The sequence below is a fragment of the Rattus norvegicus genome, chromosome 5, assembly GCF_021556685.1.
Source record: "Rattus norvegicus strain SHRSP/BbbUtx chromosome 5, alternate assembly SHRSP_T2T, whole genome shotgun sequence".
Classification (NCBI taxonomy): Eukaryota; Metazoa; Chordata; class Mammalia; order Rodentia; family Muridae; genus Rattus; species Rattus norvegicus.
In genome coordinates this window covers 93,347,961-93,374,702 of record NC_141538.1, presented here as the reverse complement: position 1 = coordinate 93,374,702, position 26,742 = coordinate 93,347,961, and the positions used below count along the sequence as shown (strand labels likewise).

Here is a 26,742-nt window from a genome sequence, read left to right as displayed (position 1 = left end):
TTCAAAACACAAACACTCACTGCTATCTACCTGCATGAGACTGAGCTTACAAAGATACAGCTTAATCAGTTTCCATGTAAATCTGTAAAGGTATTTCCAACCTTGTCGTTTTTCACATTGCATGGAAAAATCAATTTTTAGAATCTACGAGAAAGTACATGGAATTACTGCTTACGATTAAAGTTTATTGCAATAATGATAAAGCCCACTGGTGTATTAGGTTTCAGACTACACATTACTACATTCAGTTAGGGATCAGGTTGCTGAGATGAGAACTTCTGGTAGAATGAGTATCATAATTTACTAGTTACATTTTTGGATGGGGCTGTGTAGGTATTAGATCCCAGAGAGTTCTGTGAGTGTGACCATGGCCATTCTACCATTCAGGAAGTGTCAGTATGACCTCACTCAGTGCACCATTCAAGGAGCAAGATTCTTTCAGAAATTCAGCTGTGAGATTTAAGTTTAGTGGCATTTTCTCAGAAGGAATGTGCCAGGCAGACCCCTCTATAATTCCGGTGTTTAAAAAAAAAACCCAGTGATTAACAATAAAAATCTGAAATGCTGAGTATGATGTTAATATTACTGTATTGACAAGATTTAGATTCCAGAAGGGACAAGACTCTGGCCATGTCTGTGAGATATTACCTAGATTAAATTAATTGTGGTGGGAGGATTCATTTTAAACAGGCAGTGCTACCTCTCCATAGGTTGAAATACCACTTCTAGCCCGAATGAAAACGGGGAAAAACAAAGCACAAACACTTGTCCTTGTTTTATGATTGCAAAGGCTGTCTGAACAGTTGCCTCACTGCTTTCTGCTGCTTTCTTACTGAGGTACTTTCTTTAACATGATGGTTTGTATCTTTTGGACTTGTAAACCATAATAAATCTTTCCTTCCTTAAAGTGATTTTGCATTCCATTGTCATAATGCTGTGTGGCAGTTTCCTCTAAAATAGAAATATTGTAATGTTCAGGGAAGGGAATCTCCTTGTGACAGAGTGAATAACTCAAACTGACTTCAGGAAATACTGGAAACGATACACATTCCCTAGCAACTTCCCTCCCAAGAGTAAATATGAAAGATTACTGCGTCATTTTCAGAGAGCTGAAGCTGTAAAGTCAGGTCTCCAGGAACAGATATAGGCAACTAAGCCACCTGGGAGGGAAACCTCAAACCTGATGATTGCTCATAGGCTTTGCAATGTGTTTCAGGTTTCCAACTTTAGTGAGCTGCCACTAGTGCAGGAGTGAGCTTATTGAAACAAGTGTCTTTGAGGTATTTATGCTCTTGTAAGTAATGCTGCAATTTACAGATTTCCCACAGTTTGCATAAACTCCCCAAAATATAACTTTGAGACTTAATTACATATTAATAAGTGTTTCGGTCTGCTTTCCAACTAGCTTATGTTTAAATTATCCATTTATTGTCCATTATCTAAGTTCTGCCATGTGGGTGGTTACTTGGTCCTCAGTTTCATATGATGGTCTTCTTCTGTGTCTGGGACAAATCTCCCAGACTTGAGTATTTTCCCAGAATTCATCTCTCTGTATGGGATCTTCCACCTTTCTATTTCCTGCTTGAGTTAATAGGCCAACAACATTTTTTTTTTTTATTGACAAAGGACGCTTCCATACAGGATAAGGATTTTCTCTGCATAACCATTCACCTATATTCCTATAAATAACTACAATTAAACTCTGTGGCTCACTAAATTGAACTTTGGTGGTATCCATACTTTGGTCTGTCATAGGCTCCCTATCTGGGGTGAATAAACAAGTATATTGCATCTCTCCAGGAAAAGTCTTGTGTCCATAACAGGGGGAAATGCCAAGTAACTAATACAGAAAATTGGTACTGTTGCTCTGATAAAACTGACCAATGGAAATAGCTTTTGAGTTGAATGTGGAAGAATTTGGAACTGGACTAAAAAGTCCTTGAATACTCTGCATAGAGATCCATGGAGATTCTAGTGAATTCAGCATGAGGGAAAGGCCTCACCTAAGAATGGACCATTTGAAAAGAAGCCTAAACTGAAACTAAAATCTAAAAGACTCCCTGTTCAGAACAGCCACCTAAGGAAGTGTTTTTCAGTGTTGGTACACAGAAGTCAATATAACCATGGCCTAGAAACCCAGGCTTTATCCAGAGCTAGCCCTATAACTTAGTAGTGTCATTCACATTATGCTGGTTCTACTGGCATGAATGATGTAGAACTGAAGGGGTCCTGGAGTCTGAGACCAGGCAGTGTATGGTAGGGCTAGCATGACTGAAGGAGGCTCTTGAAGACCACTGCATGAAGCTTCAAAGGTGAAGCCTAAACTGCAGTACATTTTGTAGATGTAGGAGATGTCAAAGTTCATGGAATTTTCACTGAAGAAATCTCTAGACATTGCTTGCTCCTGTTTGAAGCATAGATGATTCCACTATAAACCTAGAGCTACAGGAGTAGAAAACAAAACAAAATAAAACAACAACAAAAAAAACAAAACAAAAGCTTTCTTAGAAAGCTAAGAAAGTAAGAAACCTTACTGAGTTTTAATTTTGCTTTGGCTGAATCACTTTTTGAGATGACCCCTGTGAAGGGACTCTGGCCAGTGTGGCTCTTTCAAGCCTTGCCCTTCTCCCCCATTCCCTCTGCCTTTCAAAAATTATCAGAATATGTTTCTAAAGCTCGATACCAAGGTCTATTCTTTTTCTTTGGCTACTTCTTCCTCCTGAGGCTAATTACCAAGGTCCAGCTAACCAAAGTTTGAAATCCAGCAATCAAAAACTCCATTTAAGGGGTTGGGGATTTGGCTCAGTGGTAGAGCGCTTGACTAGGAAGCGCAAGGTCCTGGGTTCGGTCCCCAGCCCCGGAGGAAAAAAAAAAAAAAGAAGAAAAAACTCCATTTAGTTCATCTAATTAACATAGCCAATCAAAATATACCATTGCATCCCAGGCCATTCTAACACAGCCTTCCCTTTACTCTCTTCTTAAAAATTACGCAGTAAGGACATTTGCTGCTGTTTTTCTGCCCAAGTCAGAAAGTAAGACATTTTTAATTTTCTTTTCCAGTTAAGAAAGGATCTCTCTGGGGAAAGAGGTATTTGGGTAAGGTTTTTGCCTAATCTAGGGTCTGAATGGGAGCTCCTGCTGAATGGGGTGAGTGTAGATGTGAGGAGTCTCTTAACACCCTGTCTTCCCTTTTAGAATGTGACTGTTCCCTCTGTGCCATTGTATATGAGGATTGTGCAACTTTTTCTTAAATATCAGCTCATAGTAAGGAGATTGTTTTGAGTTTCAGAAGATACTCTGATGTTGGACTTTTAAGTATTATTCTTTAGAATTGTAAAAGACTAGGGAAACTTTTGAAGTTGGACTGAATTTATCTTGCATTGTGAGATGGCCATAAGCCTATGGGGACAAATTGTGAAAGGTTATGGCTTAAATTGCTGTGCTTGGATGTCAAGGTGACCAGGGGTAGATCTGTGATGCTTAATGGTTGCCAAGTTGACATTATATAGAATTAGTGACATTATATACAATTATTCCCAGAATAAGTTTCTGGGAATGTCAGTGAAGGAGTTTTCTAGATTAGATTAATTGAGGAGGTAAGATGCATCTAAAATGTAGACTACACCATTTTATAGGCAGAGTCCAGGACTGAATGAAAAGAGAATAAGCTAAGGCAGAAACATTCATCATAGTCTGCTTCTTACCTGTGGATGCCATAAGACAAGTCTTATTGCCCGTTTCCGCTGCCATGGCTTCTTTGTCACCAAGGAATGCATACCTGGAAACCCTAAGCCAATAAACCCTCCTTTTCTTAAATAGCTTTGGTAAGGCATTTTGTCACAGTAATGAATAACCAATGTACAGTGTTACAATGAAAAGAAATGGCAATACATAAAATAAAGCCCTAAAGGTAGAGGAACTGAATAACAAGGCTACCATAAAAGCAATCCAAATGTATTTCAGAGTCCAGGAACTTGACACAAAGAAGTCTTTAAATGAGCCTCAGACAAACTGAGGATTTCCTGGAAATGGAAACACAAGGGGAGTTTTACTTTGTTGTAACTATTTTTATTGTCATTATTAATTTTATGTGATTAGGTCTTGCTCTATAGCCAAAACTGTCTTTGAACTCATGGCAATCCTCTTGCCTCAACATTCCTGGTGTTTGAGCAACTCTGCTTATCTGGGCAAGAATTTAAGTAGAACCATTTTTAAAGACACTATGTATTAAGGAGTTATTGTCAAGGAAACAATTAGCATTGTCAAAATAAATGTTTAAGACCAGAGGAATATGTATGTAATATCCTAAATCTTGTTTAGAGAATGTGGTCTTAATCCTGTGACCTATAACAGCAATCTGCCTGCAAGATATTCTGACTCAGTCATGGCAGAAATGTTAAGGAGTGACCTGATTGGATTTAAGGACCACTCCATGAGACAGAACTCATACCTGAAACTGTTAAAGTGGTCAAGAACCTACAAGTAGACAGGTCATGGACCTAGGGGAAATTCCACTACTATTATTCTGGTAAAGAAGATAGCAATAAAATTACTCCTGATTATATATTGCTACACCTATAGATCAGTGCCTTGCTCAGCCCTCATCAGAGATGCTTCCTGCCATAGATGGTAATAACACAAAGACCCACAACTGAACAATGCACAGTCAGTACATTCTGTGGAGCATTCTGCCCTACATTAGACATCCTTATCACACCCCTCTCCTTGAGGTTCAGAGATCTGTGTGTAGCCAGAGATTGACTGCAAGGCAATAGTGTCTTCACAGACAACAGGAGTGGTATCCTCTATGAAGTAATAGGACTGTGGCGACACAAGATATCTGCACATGTTCAACCCAGAAAAATAAAAATCCCAGTGTGAAAAGGGGAAGTGGATGCCAATTCCTACCACTAAGAAACTATATGCAATTGTTAGGTGATGGCAGATGCAAAATCAGTTTTCTCCAATGGAATATTCCTGCACCTATCAACTACACTCCAGTCTAAGCCACAGGCCTTTCATATTTCAGAAAGCCTCCCTCTCCCTTTTGTTTGGATATTTTGTTTTGTTTATTTTGTTGAGATAAAGAGGGAGAAAGAGAGAGAGAGAGGAGAGAGGGAAGAGGGAAGAGAGGAAAGAGAGAAGAGGAGAGGAGGGAGGGAGGGAGAGAGGGAGGGAGGGAGGGAGGGAGGGAGGGAGGGAGAGAGAGAGAGAGAGAGAGAGAGAGAGAGAGAGAGAGAGAGAGAGAGAGAGAGAGAGAAAGAGAGAGAGAGAGAATACAAAGTTGGGGAAGGAGGGAGGTGACTAGGGGAGAATATGGGAGGTTAGGACAGGCGAAAACGATTAAAATTGTTTTTTTTTTTCAATACAAAAATGAAAAAGAATGCTTTCTCTAAGTGATTTTGGTATTATTTTTTCCCAAAGGCCAAGAAATCATGGAGTGACAAAGTGTTTTTCTATTTAGGGATATCAGAGATCAACATGATAATAAACATGAAATTAGAGAATAAGGTCTTCAGGTACATTTTTCTTTGATTTATTTTAAAAAGAATCATACATAGACAGGCTTTCCACGTGTCTGAAATTAAGAGAGAATACATGACCAAAAACTTTAGCCAATTTGAACTCTTATCCCTACCCAATTTTCCTCTTTGGTGGGTGTGTTTGCACTCCATGCTCAGGCAGGCAGGATTAGTATCTAGGGTGCAGAGGAGAACTTGAGTAAGAGACCTCTATGATCTGTGCAGGGTGCCTCCGGTAAGTCCCCCAAAGCTTAGCAAAGAGATGGTCCAGCTGTTGCAGAAGAAAGCCTGGGTGAGAGCCAGGCTGTGTGTCTTTGCTCCTGGGTAGGGTGGAGCCTACTCGCAGGGAGGTGGCCCGTTGCACTAGGTGGCTCGAGGCAGCAGTTGGCGGCAGCAGCAGTTGGAGGCAAGAGCCTCGCTCTCCTGCGCCCCGCCTCACCCGGACATCCCGTGGCAGGTGGCGGAACCGGCCGGACCTGCTCCACGGGCCGAGCCTCGGAGCTCGGAGCCCGGCGGTGGCCAGCGGCGCCATGGAGGCGGACGCGGACCCCGAGGAACTTGCGCGGCTGCGCTCCGTCTTCACAACCTATGACACGAACTGCTCCGGGCGCCTAGAACGTGCGGAGTTCCGCACGCTGTGCGCGGAGCTGCACGTGGCCGAAGCCGAAGCAGAGGCAGTGTTCCTGGGGCTCGACACGGACCGCGATGGCGCAATCACCTTCCCGGAGTTCGCGCGTGGCTTCCGCGGAGCGCTCGGCCAGGACAGCGGAGAGGCCCAAGGCCTCTGGGACGCGGTAGAGCCGGAGAGCCCCGGCCCCGCCTGGCGGGACTTCCACACGCGCCTCGGAGAGGAGGCCCAGCTCATTCCCAGGTGCGTGGTCGGGCGAGCGCGGGAGGCGTGCGCTTCGCAACCGTGACACCCAATCTGTGAGTTGCTTTTTCTGTTCAACAACTGGCGGTGACTTCTCCGAAAGGGAAAAGAGATCTGGAGTTGCTGATAGTTTAGGAGTTTGCTGCAAGGCTGTGGTAGTTGACACCTGTAGCCTTTGGTGCAGCAGAAGCTGGCACACTCTGGGTGGCTCACAATGACCTCACCGGTCACCTTTTCTGCTCTCTCACTGCCGCACTAAGAAGATATAGCCTAAGTAGGTTGCCAGTTTGGCATTCTATATAATAATAGTTGTACATTTGTTGTTTGTTAAGGCCGAAAAGGAAGCTGCAGCATTACTGGATTCACATACTCATTGATGTGCACTACGTCGCTCCTTTTAAGGATACTTTGGGAAGTGGATTTGTCTGTTTACGACTGAATGAGAAAGAACACTAGAAATTTAAAATCACAAGTTGCAATTGGTTTTCTTAGTTAATTAAAAACAGAAATTTGATCCCGGGTCTTCTAATCTGAAAAATAATTTGTATTCAGTAGATGAAATGACACAATCACAACATGACCTTACAGATAAGAGAAAAATAACTTATTACCAAGTTACTAACTTTATTCCCAACAAGGGAAGGAGTACAAAGGGCGATTTTAGGGTGAGAATTTCACTCTCATTTTCACTTCATTTCTGCTTTTCACTGGAAGTTTTTCTGCTTTGTGTTTGGAATTTGGCTGTGATTTTATTGAGCTCTGTCTGTTGTTATTAAGATCTGAAAGGTGTCGTTTTAAGTGGGAGTTTGTATATCTGAGACTTAGGTTCTCAAAGAAAGGAAAGGATCCTGGGAGGTGTAAGGCTCCCTTAGATAGCTTTACAGCACAGGCTTCATCATCCTAGTTTCTCCCTCAGGTAAGGGAATTTTGTGCAGGGAGGTTGTATGACTCATTATATTGAAAAACTGGGTGTGAGGACTAATCCCTTGCATACACGTGGGGGAAAAACAAACAAACCCCACAGTACCTCAGCTAGAGAAGTAGAAACATTTAAACACTGTTGCTGTAGGCTGTGCCTTTTCTTCCAGACATCTTTCCAGCACATCTAGTCACTATTGTTTCTTTAATTAACCATTTAGAAAACGAAGTAGGGAGAGATTCCATGTATGAGTATGACCATTCCCTTTTTTTTTCCTTATCAGATTTCAGAGGCAGATGTTTGACACTTAACCTCTCAAGGGTATATTGACTTTTCTAGAATCAGTTGACAAACCAGGACTTACCATACCTAGTGGATGATTATCTTTCCAAATGCTGTCAGAGGTTATTAAACTGTCAGTGTCACCTGATAGACCTGTCCCAAGCCCTTCCGATGGGAGGTTAACAGATACAATGTTTGCCTTCTTGTGTTGGTCTAGTGAAAAAGAACCAAGCTGAGTTGAGCCGCCTGATTGTTGCCATGGCAGCAATAAACTGTTTTGGTAAGTTGGGTTACTGGCACTCTACTTCCTCAAAGTGTTGTTCACTTTTTCATTCTTCCATCTAAACTTGATTTAAAAAAAAAAAGTCACAACAAGATGAAAAGCCCACAACTTTTGTTATCCATGCTCTGCTGCATTATTTTAGGCAAATTCATTCTGTGGACTCCTTTGAATGCACCACAGATGCCAAACACTATTTTCAGCATTTTTTTTTTTTCAGGCTTCTGGAGGAAATGTCAAGGAACGATGAAGTTCATGTCCTTAATAAGCTTATGGTGTGCCCATAACGCTTCTCAGATATTTCTTTAAATAGTATTTGCAGACCAGTTGCGAATAAATTGTGATTTGCAAATAAGATTTTTTTAATGGTTTGAGAATTTTTTAAAAGAGATTTATTTTCTTTTAAATGGTTTCTATCTGTCTTTGGGTATTCACACATGAGCGCAGCTGCCTTCAGAGACTGGTGGCATTGGATCTGCATAGAGATGGAGGTATAAGTAGTTGTAAGCTGCCTGATGTGGGTGCTGGGGACCAAACTCAGTTCTTCTTGAAGAGCAGCCAGTGCTCTTAACAGCTGAGCCATTACACTAGTCCCACAGCTTTGAATTTTAATCTTCAAGGAAAATGGTACTTTTTAATTTTACTGTGATATATTGGGGTTGTTCTGATATAAAGTATTGTGTGTTCTTCTACAGTAATAGTGAAACCTCCAGAAAGGTTTAGCATTCTAGCTTGTTCCTAGACTGGTCTTCTGTCTTATTTGGGGGTGCACCATCCCTGTCTTTGGATATATCCAGTTGAAAACAGAAATATACTAGATAAAAGAATGTTTCCTTCCAAGCTGAAGGAATTTGCAACCCCATAAGAACAATAGTACCATCCAACGGGAACTCCCAGGGATTAAACCACTACCCAAAGCCTATACCTGGTCTGACCCAGGGCACCAGCTGCATATGTAGCAGAGGATGGCCTTGCTGGGCACCAATGGGAGGAGAAGCCCTTGGTCCTGCCAAGATTAGATCCCCCAGTGTAGGGAATATTAGGGTGATGAGGCGGAAAGGGGTGGGTGGTTGGGTGGGGGAAGACCCTCATAGAAGAAGGAGGAGAGGGGATGGGATAGGGAGTTTATGGGAGGGGGCAGGAAAAGGGGATTACATTTGAAATGTAAATTAAAAATATCCAAGACAAAAGAAAAAAAGAAAAAAAAAGAATGTTTCATTCCCACAGAGGTAAAGCAAGTTAGTACTGACAGCTTCTGCATTTTAGATCATCCAAGCAAAATATGAAGTGGTTTTACGTTTAAACTCCATGGTCCACAATAATTTTGAGATTAGAGAAGACATTAAATTGCACTGTTATTGAGGTAAATATTATTGGGAGTTTCTACCCCATCTGAGATCTCAAAGAAAAGACCCAAACCTTTTTATGGATAATAAACCTAAAAGCACTCTGTGGTACATTGCCTGCTTCCCTGTCCATAGCCCTGATATCATTTATCATGTTCTAGGCTGCATTTATCATGTCTAGGCTGCTTTTACTCCAACAGGTCAGACCTCATGACCATGTACTCATGGTCCATGCTACCCCTAGGGAACTTCTCTGTTCTCACTTCTGGTTTCTGCCTTAGACCCCAAGCTGGGAACTGAAGACCCACCTGTCTCTTCACCCTAGCAACAGACTCTAGGCATCTTTATTAACCAATCATGGGTAACTTTTGGGGCAAAGTTTATACAACAAAAGCTAGAATATGTGAGAATCTGCTCAAATCAGATTCATACACAGCCAGGTCTTGTGATACAGAATTTATCATTTGAATATCAGCAGCATCAGACCAATCTATACCACACTGTAAAAGAATGTAAATCTTTGGGGTGTATGCCAATGCATGCTTACATTTGTTTTCTTTTAGGAAATTGAGGGACGACCTATATAAAGAATTACAGCTTTTCTCTTAGATATTCTGGATTTAGGGGGTCATTAACACAGGTTACGCTTTCTTGTCCATGCTCCCTTTCATGTCTTTTTCTCTAAGTTGATTGATTCTTTGGCAATTTCATACCTGTATATAATTCAGTCTAGTTGCCTTATTCCTTCTCACCAATCTTATTCTCCCAATTCTACCAACTCCTCATTCTACCAAGTGCCTATCCCACTTGGAAGTCTTTTTTCTTTTTTCTTTGTGATCTATTCAGTTTAAAGAGGTCCACTCATGTGAGCACAGATGTGAAACTGTTTCCTTAGTTGGAGCTCCTATTGCTGTGATAAAATTCTAAAGTACCTTGGAGAGGAGAGAGCTTATTTCATGTTACACATTTCAGGTCACTGTCCGTTGCTGAGGGAAGTTGAGGAAGGAGCTCCAGGCAGTAGCCCGGGGACAGGAACTGACGCAGAAGCCATGGAGAAGTGCTGGTTATGGGTGCATTTTATTAGTTTGCTAGCCTAAGTTTTATGTACCTCAGTGCCTCAGGGTTGGCACCCTCTATAGTGGGCAGGGCCCTCTCACATAAATCACCAGTAAAGAAAGTGACCTGTAGGCTTGCCTGTGGGATGGTCTAGGGAAGCATTTTAAAATATGGTTACCTCTTCTCTTTAGCTCTATATTGTGTTCAGTTGACAAAACAACAACAACAACAACAACAACAACAACAACGACCACCACCACCACCACCACCAAACCAACCAAAGAAACAAAAACTACTACCAGTACAACTGTCACTGGAGCATGATTAATTAACCGGTGGTTATATTACTGAGGACAATGATTTCTTGTCTCCCCTTACAACCCCACTCCTACCATAACCCCCAACTGCTCTCCTGGGTAGTGTGAGGTCCTATAAGGCCCTATACATCTATGATTATATGTCAGCTGGCTCAGTATTGTGTAAGAACTATGCAGGCAGCCACAGATGATGTGAATTTGAGCATCACAACCATATAATGCCCACAAAACAGGCTACCTTCTTTTTTTCCCTCAATTTTAGATAACATTTTTTTTTCAAAAACAGTTCATGTTTCACAAAATAACTATTTTAATTTCGGAGTTCTAGTATATACAAAAGATGAGCTGTAATAATGGAATATCATTAAAATATATGATTTAAGAGTAAATCAAATTCATGGTGAAAATAGATTGTAAAAGGTAAAATATAAAACATACTAAATATAGATAATTCTGGTCCTTTCATTTGGTAAACATTTAGTTCCTCTAGATCTAAAATAATTAAAATATCAGTAAATTATTGTTTGAGGCCAGTATCACACTACATTCCAAAACCTTGCATTCAATTATACAGATCAATGTTGGAAAAATATTAGTAATAGTATTCAATACTAGTAATAGTAATCAATTATTATTATTCTTTTCCTCTTGTATCATATTTTACATTATAGCACACAGGGACAATATTCTCAACTTTGGGTGCTGTCATGAGGTGGACAGTTAGTCTGTTGAACCATATTAGTATCAATTACTGTTTGAAATTGCTTTGTAGGTGCAGAAAAACTCTTGGGCTCACTTTTAAAGGTTGGAAGCTTAACTGGTCAGGGTCTTTCCCCAAGAAAAGTTTTCCATATGTTGCAGAGTAGACTACGTTGTATGCTGGAATATATTATAGCCTTTATTAAAAATTATCTTTAATTTTTTTTACGGTCCAGTTATTATCCTCCAAGTCTGCTCTCTGACAATTCCTTATCCCCATTCTTTCTCCCCCATCTCCAAAAGGATGTCCCTACCCGACTCCACACCAACCTTCCAGGCCTCCCTACTTCCTGCAGCCTCAAATCTCTCGAGGTATGGCTCATCTTCTCTCACTGAGGCCAGAGCAGGTAGCCCTTTGCTGTCTACATGTCAGGGGGTCGTGGACCAGCTGGTGTATGCTGCCTGCTTGGTGGCTCAGTGTCTGACAGATCGCTCAGTCTTCCTGATTATAGTTGAACTCTTCACATTAATGTGTCATCTTTTAAGTGCTGTGTACTGAGTGTTGGAAGGGGTAATGTTAGTATCTCAGTTAATGATGAGCACTCAACACTGTTTTTCTCAGTACCTTGACTGAACATGAATCTACTGAAACAACTATTCACTGGGTAAAGATTTCTAAATCAAGGCTGATGACAGCACTAATCTATGGATATAAAGATAAATATGGCAGAGGAAGTTTGACAATACGTGCATTCAGCAAAAATGTATTTGTAACTATGGTGATTTGTAGATTGATGTCATTTTGCAGGAAGGGAAGTATAGGATAGAACGAAGCCTGTCATTGGACAAGAAGGAAGGAAGGGCAGGAGAAAGGTTTGAGAAAGGAGAGAGGGAGCCAGAGCCAGAAGGAGCTGGGAGTAAATGGCAGATGTTAAGATTCTTCTCTGAGCATAAATACAGGACGTTATGATTAGTTATAAGGGATGGGTGTACACAGGATTTTGTGCTGTTTAGATGGGCAAAATGTCTTATCAATTGGATCAGAGGTTATTGTGTGGTGTGTTCATTCATGTGGCAACTTAATTGAGTTCAAGAGAGTGTATGGTGGAAGGGCACTGGGCCCTCCACGAAATTGGGATGTGTATGCCTGGCGTGGTAACAACATGAAAAGGCAGCTGTGAATGAGGGCAGGGTGCCGTGCTGGAACAGCCTAAGGACAGCCTGAGACAGAGAGTACTTGAGGGCAGCATGGAGCCACTGAGATAAATTAGTGCTAGTTCCAGTGACCCGCTGGAGCTGGAACTAGCTAACGAGTGACCGCCAGGGTATTCTCGGGAACATTCTGCCTTTTTTTTAAAACCACAACAGTAATTTGATTGCGATATCTCCTGTAATCTTGCCATCTGAATACTTGGTCCTCAGTTGGTCATACTTCTGAGAAGGCTTAGGAATCGAGACCTTGTTGAGGAAGGAGTGTTATTGGAGACAAGCTTTGAGAATTTGAAGAGCTTTGCATTTTGAGTTTGCTCTTGAGGCTTACAGCTTAGGGTTCAAGATGTGAGCTTTCAGTTGGTTTTTCAGTTGCCTTGCTTACCTCCTCTGTTCTGACCATATGTACTCTAACCCTCTGAAACCACAAGTCCAAATAAACCCTTCCATCTAGAAAGGTAACAGGAATGAGTCAGGACTTTATCTGGGGAAGGAGGAGAGCAATACTGAGGAAAAAAGGGAGGAAGATATTTATATTAGTTACCTTTCTGTTACATTGATAAAACACTCTGACTTCATAGAAGGAAGTGTGATGTAGACCAGCAGGTCATTTTTCAGTGACAAGTTCCTGAGGGGGAGGATTGGGGAAGAGATAATAAAAAAAGACAAGAAAGTTGTGACCAGCTCTTGCACAAGTTGATGGCTTATACCAAGCACGTTTATTAAGAAACACACTATCTTTTATACAGTTTTCAGGAGAAAAAAATGGGACAGACTCACTGGAAGCTAATCAAGCAATGCTGCACAAAGAGTTCTAAAGTGCATCACCAAATCAAGAACACAGTGGCTTTGGAACTGATAACGCCATTCTCATCCAAAGGAAAATTCAGTTTCCAGGAACTGAAACCTTAACTTTTAAGCTATGACTTCAGTCACATCCACTACCCTGTCAAGTCTGCCTCTGTATAAGGGCATTGATATAGCATGCTCTTTGTACTTCCTCATGCCCTGAGAAAGTCTTGGGTTAGCCTGGCTCCAAACAGAAAGGTTTATTTGGTTCCAGAGGATAAGATCAACCATGGCTCCAAAGCATGGCAGCAAGCAGCAGACATGGCAGCTAGAGAAGAAGCTGAGGTCTAATGCTTGAACATCTGGGAAGGGTGGGTAGATTTGAAACAGCCAAGTTGTTCCCCAGTGACATATTTTCTCCAGCAAGACCACACCTGTTAAACCTACTCAAATAGTGCCACCAACTGGGGACCAAGTATTCAAATAGCTGATCCTATGGGGAACTTTTTGTCTAAACTACTACACAGATCAACAGAAGTAAGTTCACTCCTACTGTTTATAACCTTCTCAGACATAGCTCTTTGATCATGTGCATTAACTCTTTGAACACTTGGTCCCTAGTTGGTAGTACTGTTTGAATAGGTTTAGGGAATGGATTCTCTTTTTAGTGGTGGGTATCAGGTCTGATCACAAATTAGGTGATTTCCCTGAAGTCGTTGTGCTATTGTTTCACCAGTAAGCATCTCTTGTTAGCAAGTTTGTATTGTAGAATACAGGGGATAAAGCTGGGGAAGACTTTTCTTTCTCAGCTGCCAGGGTAGTGACTTCCTATTATATTAAGTATACTGTATATGTCATTAGGAAACTTTGAGGTTAGTTCTAACATCTCTGACCAAAATGTGTCCTGTCTTCAACAGTAGGATTGCCCAGTTGTGGTTAGCAACCAGAAGTAATAGCCATAACCTATGTAATTTGAGGGATCCCTGTTATTCCATCTCTTTGGAGGAGTGGGCATTTTACTACTGTAATGAATTGTAAGGTCACCTTTAAACAGTTTGGAGTACATCTATTCTTGAATTGTTAATATTATTTCCTTCATTTGTTTTCACAGTCTTTAAGTCATTTGTTCTTATTCTCCTTCATATTCTTAAACTTTTTGCCATTTTCATTTTTGTTTTTGTTGAAAAATTTTTATGCAATGTGTTTTGATTATTTCCCCTTTCCTAAATGCTGAAAGATCTTCTCCTCTTCCCCATCTATCTGACCTTATGTTCTTTCTGTCTTTAAAAACAAGGAGGAAAGAAACAAAAAAGCAAGGAAAAAAAAGAATAAGAAACACAAAGAAACCCATACAATGAAAATCAAAATAAAACACCCATGAGATGAAAAGAATTGAAAACAAAGCAAAATAGAAATACTAGTGAGTTCATTTCACCTTAGCCATCTACTCTTGGGAACTGGGCCTTTCCCTGAAGTGTAGTTATATACCTAACCTAGTGAGTCTGCATTATAAAAAGCTGATTTTCTCTTTGTCAATGGATATCAGTTGTAGATAGCTACTTGAGTAGGGTTGGATCCTGTGCCCACTTACCCCTTTCAGTGCTGGAATCTTGTCTAAATTGAACCGTTGTAGGCCTTGTCCATGGTCTCACAGTCTTTTAGCTCATACATGCATCACTCCTGTGGTGTCCAAAGACACTGTTCGCATGGCTCCTATTTCCGGCTCTTACTATCTTTCTGCCTCCTCTTCTGCATAGCTTCCTGGGCCTTGAAGGATTTGATGAAAATATCTCATCTAGGATAGAGTGATGTAATGCCAGTCACTCTGTACATTGCCTACTTGTGAGGCTCTGTGTTAATTCTCAGGCACTGTAAGAAGAGGCTTCTCTGATGTGTGTTGATTGTTACACTGATTTATGAATATAGCAGCATGCCATTAGGAGTTATTTTATTGCTGTGTGCCTTAACAGAGTAATTATAGTAGTAAGTTTTCCACTAGGCCCCAGTTAATCTATCCAGTCTCAGGCTCTTGGCCACATTAGCAATGTCAATTATGGGTTTCATATTACGGAGTGGGCCTTAGGTCTAATAAAAAAAGTGGTTGTGCTACTATTACAGTAGTGTGTCTTGAAGACAGGTCACTGTAGCAGGTCACAGGGCTTATAGCTGGGTGATACTGATAATTACTTTTCTCCTTCAGCAATGCACAGTATACTCCGCTCCCATGAATGCTAGTTAGTAGCGTGATATTTCTAGTTAGGCACTAGAAATCGATTCTATTTTTGAACATCTTTACAGTCACTGTCTTGTAATCGCTGTTTTATGCATTATCTAGAAGCTGAGGGAAATATACAACAAAGCGGCTAATTTTTGGAGGAGACGTGTTGTCTTGGTGATTCATCTTGTTTGACTTTTTTGTGATGGGACTTAGGTATCTAGAATATGGACACTGGTAATGTTTTCTGCTCTGAATATCTAGTTTCACATTTGTTAAGTGCTTCTTTTGGATTTTGTTGTTGTTGTCACTCACCTTTTCAGTCAGCAGTGAGTTTGGCTACATTGCTTTGTGCTCCCAGCCTGTTTCATGCTTCCACCTGTGGAACTTTTTGGATTTTTGACTGAAAGGCACACACACATTAGCTTACTTTTGAAATGCCTTGGCTAACTCAATGACTAGGCACGCCTAAACCTTCTGCTGCTGCCCTAAGCCCAGTTGGAGAAGTGGCCAGTGGGCACTCACTGGAATTCTCACATGGTTGGTTGGCTTCCTCTCCTGTAGCTCCTGCATCTGGGGATCTCTCTTCTCTCCACTGCCTCATAGCCCATGCTTCTCTAAGGGTCTCACCCCACCTCCCTTTGCTCAGCCATTGGCCACTGCCATCTTTATTGATTGATTAAAAACCAATTGGGGACAATGACCTTTAGTGTTTGGACATGCAAATTCCAAATTGAATCAAAGCATTAGAACCAATCTCCAATATGGTCCAACAAAATGGTGCTTGATGTTTAGTCTTGGGGTCACTGTCTATTGATGTGGGAGTGGAGTGTCAAAAGTGGTCACAGTTTGCTGGGAATAGGCGAAAAACCTTAGCCTTGGAGTGCTGGACTTTCTCATTTTCAGCAAATGAGAGGTTTTGACTAGATGCCAAAATGAGAGCCTCCTTTTTATTTTCCCTGTTTTTCTAACCTGCTTCTGTCTCAGGACATGTCAGTACACTTCTGTAACTAGAATACTCAAACAAATGGTGACAGTCTAAGTAAAAAACCACGTAATAAGGAAGTCATGTTAGTTGCTTAACAATCAAATTTCAGTTTTCTAAGAACCAGTAGATGTTTGAGAATAAAAATGAAAATAAAGGATTTTGCTATTTGGTTTCCTTAAGGTGAAGATAGATTGAAGGAGGGAGGTATTGGGTTGTGACTGCTTAGTCGTGTTTTCAAGACCAGAGTGAGTACACAAGCACCTGAGAGAATTCAGTGAAGGCAAGAGTTAGCCTCTGTCCACTTGAAAACCAGGGTTCAAGAGGTGTCATCCAGTGTGACTTTCATTCATAGACTGCTATATACAGCTATTGTGGCCTGTTTGGATACAGACTCAAATGAGGCTTGAAGTAAGGCTTACAGAGCATTTGATGGATTCTGAGTTAAAATTTGAGGGTTTTGTGTTGATGTAAAAGGACAGGGCATTACATGTCTCCTGCAAGATACAGTGCGGTGACTTTAGGTTAAAGATTGCAAATGTTATCCAAGTTGGCATAGTGGCTAAAATTAAAATAAGAATCTTAGAAAGTGAGAGGGTATTGAATTAATGATCAACAGAAATTGAGGTTTCAGTCCAGTTTCTGTAAAAAATGTAACCATGTCCTGAGAAGTTGAATTTGTGTAGTTTAGCTCCAGACAGCATATAGTGACTTACACTACTTTACAATTGGAGTTCTTTAGGGAGAAGCAGAACCTGTGCATGAGTAAATACACACTTGTATGTATTACCTGGCTTACTCTGGCTTTGTAAGGAATCTGGCTGATTTCCAAGAATTAACTTGCTATGGAGGCTGTTCCAAACTGCTTGAAGCTGGGTGGAAGGCAGGAGACTGGACCGGAGACTTTGGGAGGAGTTGAAGGTCAGCAGTGTGATTCTGTTTTATCTGGAAGTCAGTACATAGTGTTAAAGGCCTTGGCTAGTTAGTTGAGGCCTACATGTCTACCACTGGAGCAGAATTTGGTTTATTCAAAACCTCTTGATCAAATGGTACTGCAATAATATTCACTTGCTGCTACTGTGTCAAGATACTGAAAGTAGGGATAATTAATATATTTCAAATTATATAATTTTATTGGAATATAATTTATACTCTGACAAATTATTTTTATTATAGGTTGTTTTATAAAATGGTTGAATCCAAATGTTTTTTAAAAGAATATTGTTTCTAACATATGTAAAGATATCTAGGATAGTACAGGTGTGTGTAGTCCCAGCTCCTCAGGACTGAGGCAGACTCTGTCCACACATGTCTGTGCCTCATTCTGTTTGGAGGACTGCTTTCTCCAGTGTGATCCTATTCTACTGTGCTGTGTTCATAGTATGACTTTCAGTGTTGATAGGTGCGTGGTTAGGGTTATTCTTGCTACTATGATTATTAAGTTAAAATTTGCAGACATTAGCAGTTGATTGTTCTCTGAAGATGAGATTGCTTTGGACTAAGAGAACATTCCCGTTGAAGTTAGATGCTTGTTATTTTATTAAGAGATAAATGTTTTTGTTTTTCTTCGTCTGTTGGTGTCAGAAGGATTTATTGCAAAATGTAAACATATTATCATTTAATTAAAACATGACTTGAAAACTTAGACAGACAACTGTCTGAATCACGGAGACAGAGCTCTGACTGCTCAATTGCTCAGGGTCAGGCTAGACTTTTCCTGCCCTCTGCGCTTGTTACCTATAATATCCCAACTTTTCTGGACACCATGTGAGCTCTGAGGAGCTGTTTGTCTCCTGCTTTTGCCTGTGTCTAATTATTTTATGAAAGAGGAGCAGGAAAACAGAATATTTACATTTACTAAAGGTTTGACCTTACAGTATGCGTAAGTGCCAGTTCCTTTGTTAAACTCACTGTCCCAGTGTGGATGCCAGAATAGAAGCAAGGGAGATTAGAGGTTGGCTCTTGCACACAATGCTTTGATGGTGTTGATAGCATTGAAGTCAGCCTGAACTCTAATGCACAAGCTGCTCTCTGTTAATCTATGATGTCAGAAGACGCCAGTGACTCTTGCAGCACACTGCCTTCTGTTCTTTTTCTTTTGCTGTTTTCATTGGCTAACTCCCAAATACTAAATGTCAGTGGTTTTGAATAGGAAGCCATTTGCATTTTGAATTCTTCCTTTTGTTTGAGTGAATCTAGTTAATTTTCTCATCTTTCAAGAACTCTCCTTATTAAAACTTTTGGGAGAATGAGGCACAGATACATACTTAGGTATTTAAAATGTGTTGCTGTGATACGTTTGGATTTCTGTTGACTTACATCTTGTTTTAATCATTTCATGAGCTCTTCCTTAGATCTTTCAGCAGCAGAACAGAGCCGGGGAAGCCCAGGTCTGCCTGTTAGTATTTTCATATGCTCCAAGTACTGACTGTGCCCAATCACACTTACCTGTTCTCTACTGACTTATCATCACAGAACTTTTCAACTTTTATGAGCTTATAGAGGATAGAACTTAGTCTGATTTTTTTTCCTCCTTGAGTTGCATGGATATATTGAATTCCTGTGCTTGGATGTTAGGATCAGACTGCAAGTTTTTTTTTTCTTTTTTGATATTCCTTAAATTGAATAAGATAGACACTTAGTACAGTTTGATTTTGTACACAGAACCAGGATCTATATAATGTGTCATTTCAATAAATAGTTCAGACTTCTAGTGTGAGGCTATATTTGCAGGAATTGTACCACAAGGGCCAGTTTTTCAAGCAGCATTTCTCGTTATTCTGGGTCACTCTGTTCCTCTGGAACTGTGGTGTCTGCATGTGATTGTTCTGTAGGAGTGTCCTGAAACTGGGCATGCAGACATTTGCAGGAGTACCAGTACACTACAAACGCAAACACAAACATATGTCATCTAAGTGAAATGCTTGTTTTATAAAAAAAAAGTGTGACCTTTGAAACCTTTTGCATGCTCTATTTGACATTTTTTCAAGGATCTGTAGCTTTACCCCAACCTCAATAGTAATACTTGCAACTTAAAATGTTAATCCAACAGTATCATTTTAACATTTTAAGTTGTCATTTTTCATTGGTAATAAATCATTAGTACTTTCATACAAATCATGTTTTGATTTTTTGAACTTAAAAAGAAGTACAGGCTTAGATATTAAGTATTTAAGGCTCATCCATAGTTCATTGTGCCTTTCCCCTTGACTCTCATCTGATACCTCAGGCATGCTTTAGATTGCTATCCTTGTTAATGGCTCTATTAACACAGAAGTAAACTTTATTTACTTACTTATTTATGTACTGGTCTTCACTAACACATCACCTGGCTCTTAATCTTTACCTAATCTATAAAGAACTCTCCATTTGTGCATCCATGTGGAACTGGCTGAGACTAGCCCTTGTTGTCTATGAAGGTAGCATGCGTCTAATGTTAGCAGCTACCTGACACCTTTCTTGGCACCCCTGTGCCTGACACTGAGAACTCTGTGCAGCAGTGTGATATTCTCTGCTAGTTTACCCTTTGACATCAAGAGTGAGTGTACTTGGGGAGGCAGATTACTGATACACCCCTGGAACACAAGACTATCATGACATTAAGTCATGACGTAAGAAATTTTAATGACTCCACAGATACCTTGCTTGTGCAGGAAACATTCAGCTCATCTTTTTCCTGGCTGTGATGTGAAAACCTTGCTACCCAGAGAGAAACAGTGAGCCAGGTGAACTGAGTTGGACTCCCTCTCTTCTCTTTTGCGCAGATCCTTTGGAGAATCCAGTCTAGGGCCCAATTCATTTTATAGCCTAGGATGGCCTTGAGTTCCCAATCCTCCTACATTCACCTCCTGAGTTCCGTGTATATTGGTGTGTGCTACCACTTCCTGTTTGTGTAATGCCGAGAAGTGAACCCAAGACTTTGCACCTTAGACAAGTTCCTGGTGTATGAAGTAGGACAAATGAGGATACAGGTTACTCTGATATAATGGTTGATTGTGCAGCATACACAGTTTCTATCAACAGTAGATTTTTCATAAGTAGTCTATGTATATATTTCACTATCAACTGTCTCTAGAATTTTGCACTAAGCACAAATCAAAAAATGATCGAAGGGATTTCATGTCATTATAATTTGCTCTTACTTTAAACATTTACAGAAAGTGAAGGACCTGTTGAGACTTTAGCTGGTAAAGAAGGACTCTACAGAATGATTTCTTTGACAGATTTGTACCACATAGTATACCTTTAGGTTTTGTATCCTGTTAGTCTAAATGTTCCAGGTAAAGTCATGAAGGGTCCAGCTGTGTAGAAATTGCTTGGGACAGTCTCAGAGAAGACATTTTGTCGGTGCTTTACTATTGTCTAATCATGTGGATCATTCCTGAAACTAGTATTTGTCCTGAGCTTTAATGGGAGGGGTAATGACAGATTTTAATATCATATCATATAATGTGGCTTACCATTATGACTTTATTAATAATATGTAATTTGAACAGATTTTTTAAAAAATATGATTAGCCTCTGAATAAATTGAACAATTTAGAAGAAAAAGTTACAAAGAATTTAAAGCAACATGGAGATATTTTTAAGCTATTCTTGATTAGGCAGCAGAGTTAATATGCAACTCATGTCATACTGTGTTTCAAAATTCTGGGATTAACTTTGAATCCCAGTTATTCTGCCAAAGTGCAGGTATTTAACATAGTTGAGAAGTGATAGTATATTAGTGGCTAATTATGATGTCTCTAGTACAAAAACGAATTATAATTTTGCCATTCAGTTTCTGTGTTCTTGGATCCTATGGGCTGCCCAGGCATTTTTAGTATCAAGTACCACAGTTAGTTTAAACAACAGAAAATTCTCACAACTTTAGAATCTAAAACTCTAGCACCAAATTACCAGAAGGGGTTGTTTGTCATGGTGCCTTTTTTCTGGGTTTATATCTGCTATCTTCCCTTTTGTTTACACACGGTCCTCTCTCTCTCTCTCTCTCTATATATATATATATATATATATATATACACACATATATATATGTATATATATACATATATATATATATATGTATATATATATGTCCAAATCACCTCCTTTTATAAGTCCGCTAGTAAGCCTGGGTTATAATTTACCACATGATCTCATTTTAACTTAATTCCTTTATTAAAGACTCTTGAATATTAGTAGCTAAAGTAGTGGTTCCCAACTTGTGGTTTTCAACATCCTTGAAGGTTGAATAACTCTTTCATAAGGTCTCCTAAGATCATCACAAAACACAGATATTTCCATTACAATTCATGACAGCAGCAAAAGTATAAAATAGCAATAAAAATAATTTTATGGTTGAAGGTTACAACATGATGAACTGTATTAAAGAGTTGCAGCATTTGGAAGGTTGAGACCCACTAAGCTAGAGTTTGAGATCCTATTGAGAGGGTTTCAACTCATAAATTTGGGATCATTAGGGTTAAGATTTATCTTATAACAGAATTTTAGTTCTGCCTGATTTGCAAAATGTTAATAGAAATATACGTTCTGTGGTTATAAACATTGCAATAGATGATATACTCAAGTTGTACAGCAATTAATCTGGGATCTGGTGAGTATGATCTTCCCTACCATAGCCAAAGCCTCTTCTTATTGAAGTCTTACTTCCTGGGACATTCATGAGAGACCATGCAGTCTGGCTTCCTACTGACACCAGTGGAGAGCTAGGCTTGCTGCTATTACCACAATCTGTGGCTGGGTGGGGACAGTAGCAGAGTGTGGGAACAGTAGCAGAGTACTTTTTTTAAACAAAGAACATTTATTCTAATTCTTCCTGCTTGCCTTTCTACTTGCTGTTTTCTTGTCTATTTCAGATAATGGCGGCTTTGTAGAAAGGAAGTTACCCAATTCTTTGTAGAAAGAATTACCCAGTAGATAAGCTTTATTAGAAGGATTACAGCATCACAGCTTATAGTTTGAGGACAAGTGGTCAGGTCTAGATAAGAATTTTACTGTAAGACACAGCACTCAGGGATACTGTTGATGGGGTCAAGAAGGGACAGAGTCTTCAATTTTCCTCAGGTCAGCAGGACAAGGAGAATAACAGCACAATGGGATCCTGAAAGGAAAGGTAGACCTTTGGATCTTAGGAGCAAAAGATTTCTTGTTCTCAAAGGATTTCAAGGGCAAGTTGGGGAGGCGTTTAAGATCCATACCCTGTAACCTAGTGTGCATGTAACGTCACAAGACACTGATAAAGTAAAGTAATAATTCAAGTTTGTCTTGGGTTTAGGAGCAGATGGTCTGCACCTGCCAGAGGGAGGGAGTGGACTCTGACAACTGCAAGGTCACCAAACACCTTTCTCAGCATTGTCCAGGGAGTCTGTAACCTGACCCACCCTTCCTGCCCTTTCTTCCTGCCCTTCACCCACTTCAACCTTCAGGTTTTGAATTTCTTTTTCTTCCTTTTAATTAAACACCACCATCACCACCACCACTACCACCACCACCACCACCAACAACAACAACAACAATAATTTGCTACAATTTAGGTAGAATGGCCTTGATTAAACTTATAATCTTCCTGTCTTAGCTACCCAGGTTTTTCTTCTGATCTCTGTGGACTTCAGACATGCCTGGGATACACAGATAGACATTGGAGTAGAACACTCATACACATAAAATGACACATCTAAAACAAACATGAAAACATACTGCCCTCAACAGATTCTGGTCAAAGTGGATGGAGATGATGATGCGAATTTCCTGTTCAGGGTATTTGAGTGATGTGTGGTCATCAAACTGTGGTCCATAGGTACTGTCCATGACTGTGCAAGGTTTGTGAGCTTCTTGGTTTCTTGTCCTGCTCAGGACCATTTCCAGTGTAATACATGCACATCAAGAGTAATCTTTCCATATCAGGGTCAGGAGACAAGAGATATTTCGCATTATTCAGGGAATAGCTATGAAATCAGTGTCAGAGAGCAGCAAGTAGAAGAAATAACCAAGTGCTACTGCTGCTTTTTCAACAGTGCAGTGTGAATGAGAGGATTTGGTGTTCTGTGAGAACTAGCTATCTTTAGCATATTTAACTCTACTGAAAACTCGTAACGTTTCTTTTGTGCTGGTGTTGTGATAAGTTATTTCAGATCTAAGGAATAAATTTTTTTTCAAATACCTGCTGTGTCTTTTAGTCAGTATATATGTTATTTGCTTTTATAAAAGAAATCCCTGCTACTATCATGTGCTGTCACAGTCACAGTTTGTGTCAAATTACAATACTCCTAGTCCTCTAGTAGAGTAAGAAGGAAGGATAGACTGCATTGTCTCTGATGTAGCCTGTCAACGGAGATCAGTGTACAGCCCATCTGTTCGGGAAAATGTTGGTGCTTGTAGACAGTCCAGTGGTTATTAAATTCACACAGAGTGTGTGTTTTAGCTGGGGTTACTATTGCTGTGATAAAACATCATGGCCAAAAACAACATGGGGAAGGGCGGGTTTATTTCACTCATAGTTCCATATAACATTTCATCATCCAAAGTAGTAAGGACAAGACCTCAAAGTGGACTGGAATCTATAGGCAGGAGTTGATGCAGGGGCATTGGAGGGGTCTTTCTTACTGGTTTATTCTCCATGGCTTGTTTAGCCAGCTTTCTTGTAGAACCCAGGATCCCTTGCCCACATCAATCTAGAAATTGCTCTGCAGTTCCATCTACAGCCTCAGTCTATTGAGACATTTTCTCAACTGTGGTTCCCTCTCCTCTCCAGTGACTCTAGCTTGTGTCAAACTGATATAAAACTAGCGAGCACAGTATGTGTTTCTATAAAGACTAAAGAATTTGTTACTCAAAAAACTCCCAATTCCATGCTGGTCATTAGCTGCTGATTTCTGTGGGTGGAAAGCCACTAGCCTGTCTAATCATGTTTTATCTTCTATCATGTAATGGAATCGATGACACCATTAGGCTGTAAGTTGCTTCAGAATGGAGGATGACTACAGACAAGCAAAGGATAGCAAGCCAACCAAACAAAAAACAAATGTAAAGCAGTATCAGAGGACTAGAACTTGGACTTTCATCCCTGACTCTGGAGAAGAAAAAAGGGCTGGACTTGAGTTTGACTTGTGGCTTTAAGAGTGTGCTTGGGGAACTTCTGAGTTGGTGAACACATCAAAGTATAAACAGAATAAGTGATATAGTCAGGGCATGAACACTGTTCGGACCTTAGTGTCATCCCTTTATGCCCTTACCATTTTGCCAGTCTTTATGGTAAGTGGTTAAAAGTAAATTGTTTTCTTGAGTTCCATGAGCCATTTTATGAAATTATCAAACCCACACGTATTTCATGGGAGCTGATGATGTACAGCTGTTTAGTTAGAAAAGACTTCACTTGAACTGGTGCCTGGCATCTGAAGTGAGGCAGCATGTGGATCAGAGCCTGGGAGCTTGTGCCAACTTTCAGTAGTTTTTAACATAATGAAAATGTTGAACATTTAATTGGTGCCTGGAAAATGGAAAATAAATTGGTGTGAGAAAACTCCAAACATTTAGTGTTTGAAGCACAAGAGAGAAAAAGATATATGAATGTATCCACAAAAGTGAATGCGTTTGAGTAATTTTCACTGATCACAAAATAGGTATATAAATTCTTCAAAGTTCAAGGATTAATACATATTTTGTTAGGGATTTGAGAAACACAGATTTTGATAACTAGTTTACCTTTTTCTCAAGTTCTTTACAATTCAATATTTAACAAGTAAAATGAAGACTCTTCATTCTAAGTTGCTTCCACCGCTCTTCCAATGGAGTTCCAGGTAGCCATCTTCCAACACAGAAAACACAGGCTCCCTGCCTTGGCTGTTCTCTTCATTCTGAGTCAGTCTATGGATTTTTATACCCTTCCTGTTTCTTGTTTTTTGGTTGTCTTTCTCTTCCCTATACATTTTCTGTTATATTTTTAAACTGATACCATTTAATTTTCATATTTTTGGCAGAAAAGAACAAGTTAGTACCCTGTATCAGAACATTAACCTTGTGGAACCAAGACTAATCCAGCCATATGAACATGTGATAAGGAACTTTCTCCGTGAGATCAGACTCCAGAGCACAGAAATGGAAAACTTGGCCATTGCAGTGAAAAGGTATCAAACCACTTCTTTCCTGAGGACACAAAGGGTCCTTTAACTTGTTTTGTGACTTGGTGGTAAAAGGATTGAATGGCACAATCATATTATGATGTAAGTGGACTTCCTGAACTTTAGGAATCTAGAACATTCTAGAATATTTCAAACAGGGTAAGTTTTGTCAGGTAGTAATTGCAGGGTTAAACAATCTATTTGTAGATCATTGCCATCTTATAATGTCAACTCCTCAGAACTGATAATCTATCCTAAAAATTTCAGAATGCTTGTTTCTATCTAGCTACTTGACAGATGCTATGGGCTTATCCTGACACCTAGGTCACAGAGGAAGGCAGTGAAAGGGGTATGGAGTTGGTGATGACGACCAATGCTGCTTTACCTTTGGCAACAATTCTTCTATTGGTGATTACATAGCCAATACTTCTGGCAATTTTTTTCATCTTTAACTCTTTGCTATTCTGTGGCCAAAAGCTACTGGGGTTTGGGTGATTTGATTCCTGCAGATAGCAGCAGGGGATTAAGAAAAAGAGGCTTTATTACTTGAACTCTTTTCTCTCTGGCTCAAGGGTCCCTCTCCAGAGAGAGGAGAGGCTAGGAGTTCCTTAACTCTTTGTGAGCCAGGGAGAAAAGAAAAGGAAGCAAGGGAGAAGTTACCTACACACACAGACATACAGACACATGGACACACAGACACACAAACACACAGACGTACACACACACACATACACTGGGTGTGATCACTTGTTTCATCAATTACACAAATGTTCATGCATGCTTACATACATACACATATACCTATACATATATGTATGTACATATATATAAACAGATAAACAGACATATACATATATACATTTGGTGAATGGGGCAGAAGCCCCAAATCACACTTTATTTCTTCTCTCTGGCCATTTATACCTTCTAGATAAAAGTTCTTCTAAAATTAACTCATAGATAAGATACAGAAGGATATTGATAGTTGAAAGCAGTGATTAGAAACCATTCCTGAGAGTGTTCCTTCCACCTTTAACTTTAACTTTAGCCTACTAGTGTGAAAATTCTATAATAGAAATTTAAAATTAGATCTAATTGTTTGATGCCGTGAAGTTCTTCCCTTCGTCTTGGTTTGT

General features: G+C 39.9%; 1 protein-coding gene and 1 long non-coding RNA gene across 7 annotated transcripts in view; one reads left to right on the top strand and one right to left on the bottom strand.

Moving 5' to 3' along the window:
- Positions 1-5,904: 5,904 nt before the first annotated feature.
- Rasef (RAS and EF hand domain containing) overlaps positions 5,905-26,742 on the top strand; it is a 71,165-nt gene continuing 50,327 nt past the window's right edge. Inside the window, exons 1-2 of one of the 5 annotated variants that reach the window (XR_015619504.1) lie at positions 5,905-6,393; positions 25,469-25,615. Coding sequence is in view for 2 of the 5 variants with exons in the window: in NM_001277334.1 (NP_001264263.1) it covers positions 6,053-6,393; positions 25,469-25,615 (488 nt within the window). In the remaining 3 variants the exon portion in view is untranslated. 5 annotated transcript variants of the gene reach the window in all.
- LOC120102901 (uncharacterized) lies at positions 22,383-25,650 on the bottom strand. 2 transcript variants are annotated; one of them, XR_015620263.1, is made up of 3 exons: positions 25,194-25,650; positions 24,725-24,978; positions 22,383-22,593 (listed from the first exon to the last, which is right to left on the bottom strand). It is a non-coding gene; the product is annotated as an uncharacterized LOC120102901 (long non-coding RNA). The 2 variants fall into 2 exon arrangements; XR_015620262.1 differs by having other exon boundaries at positions 22,383-23,383; positions 25,194-25,644.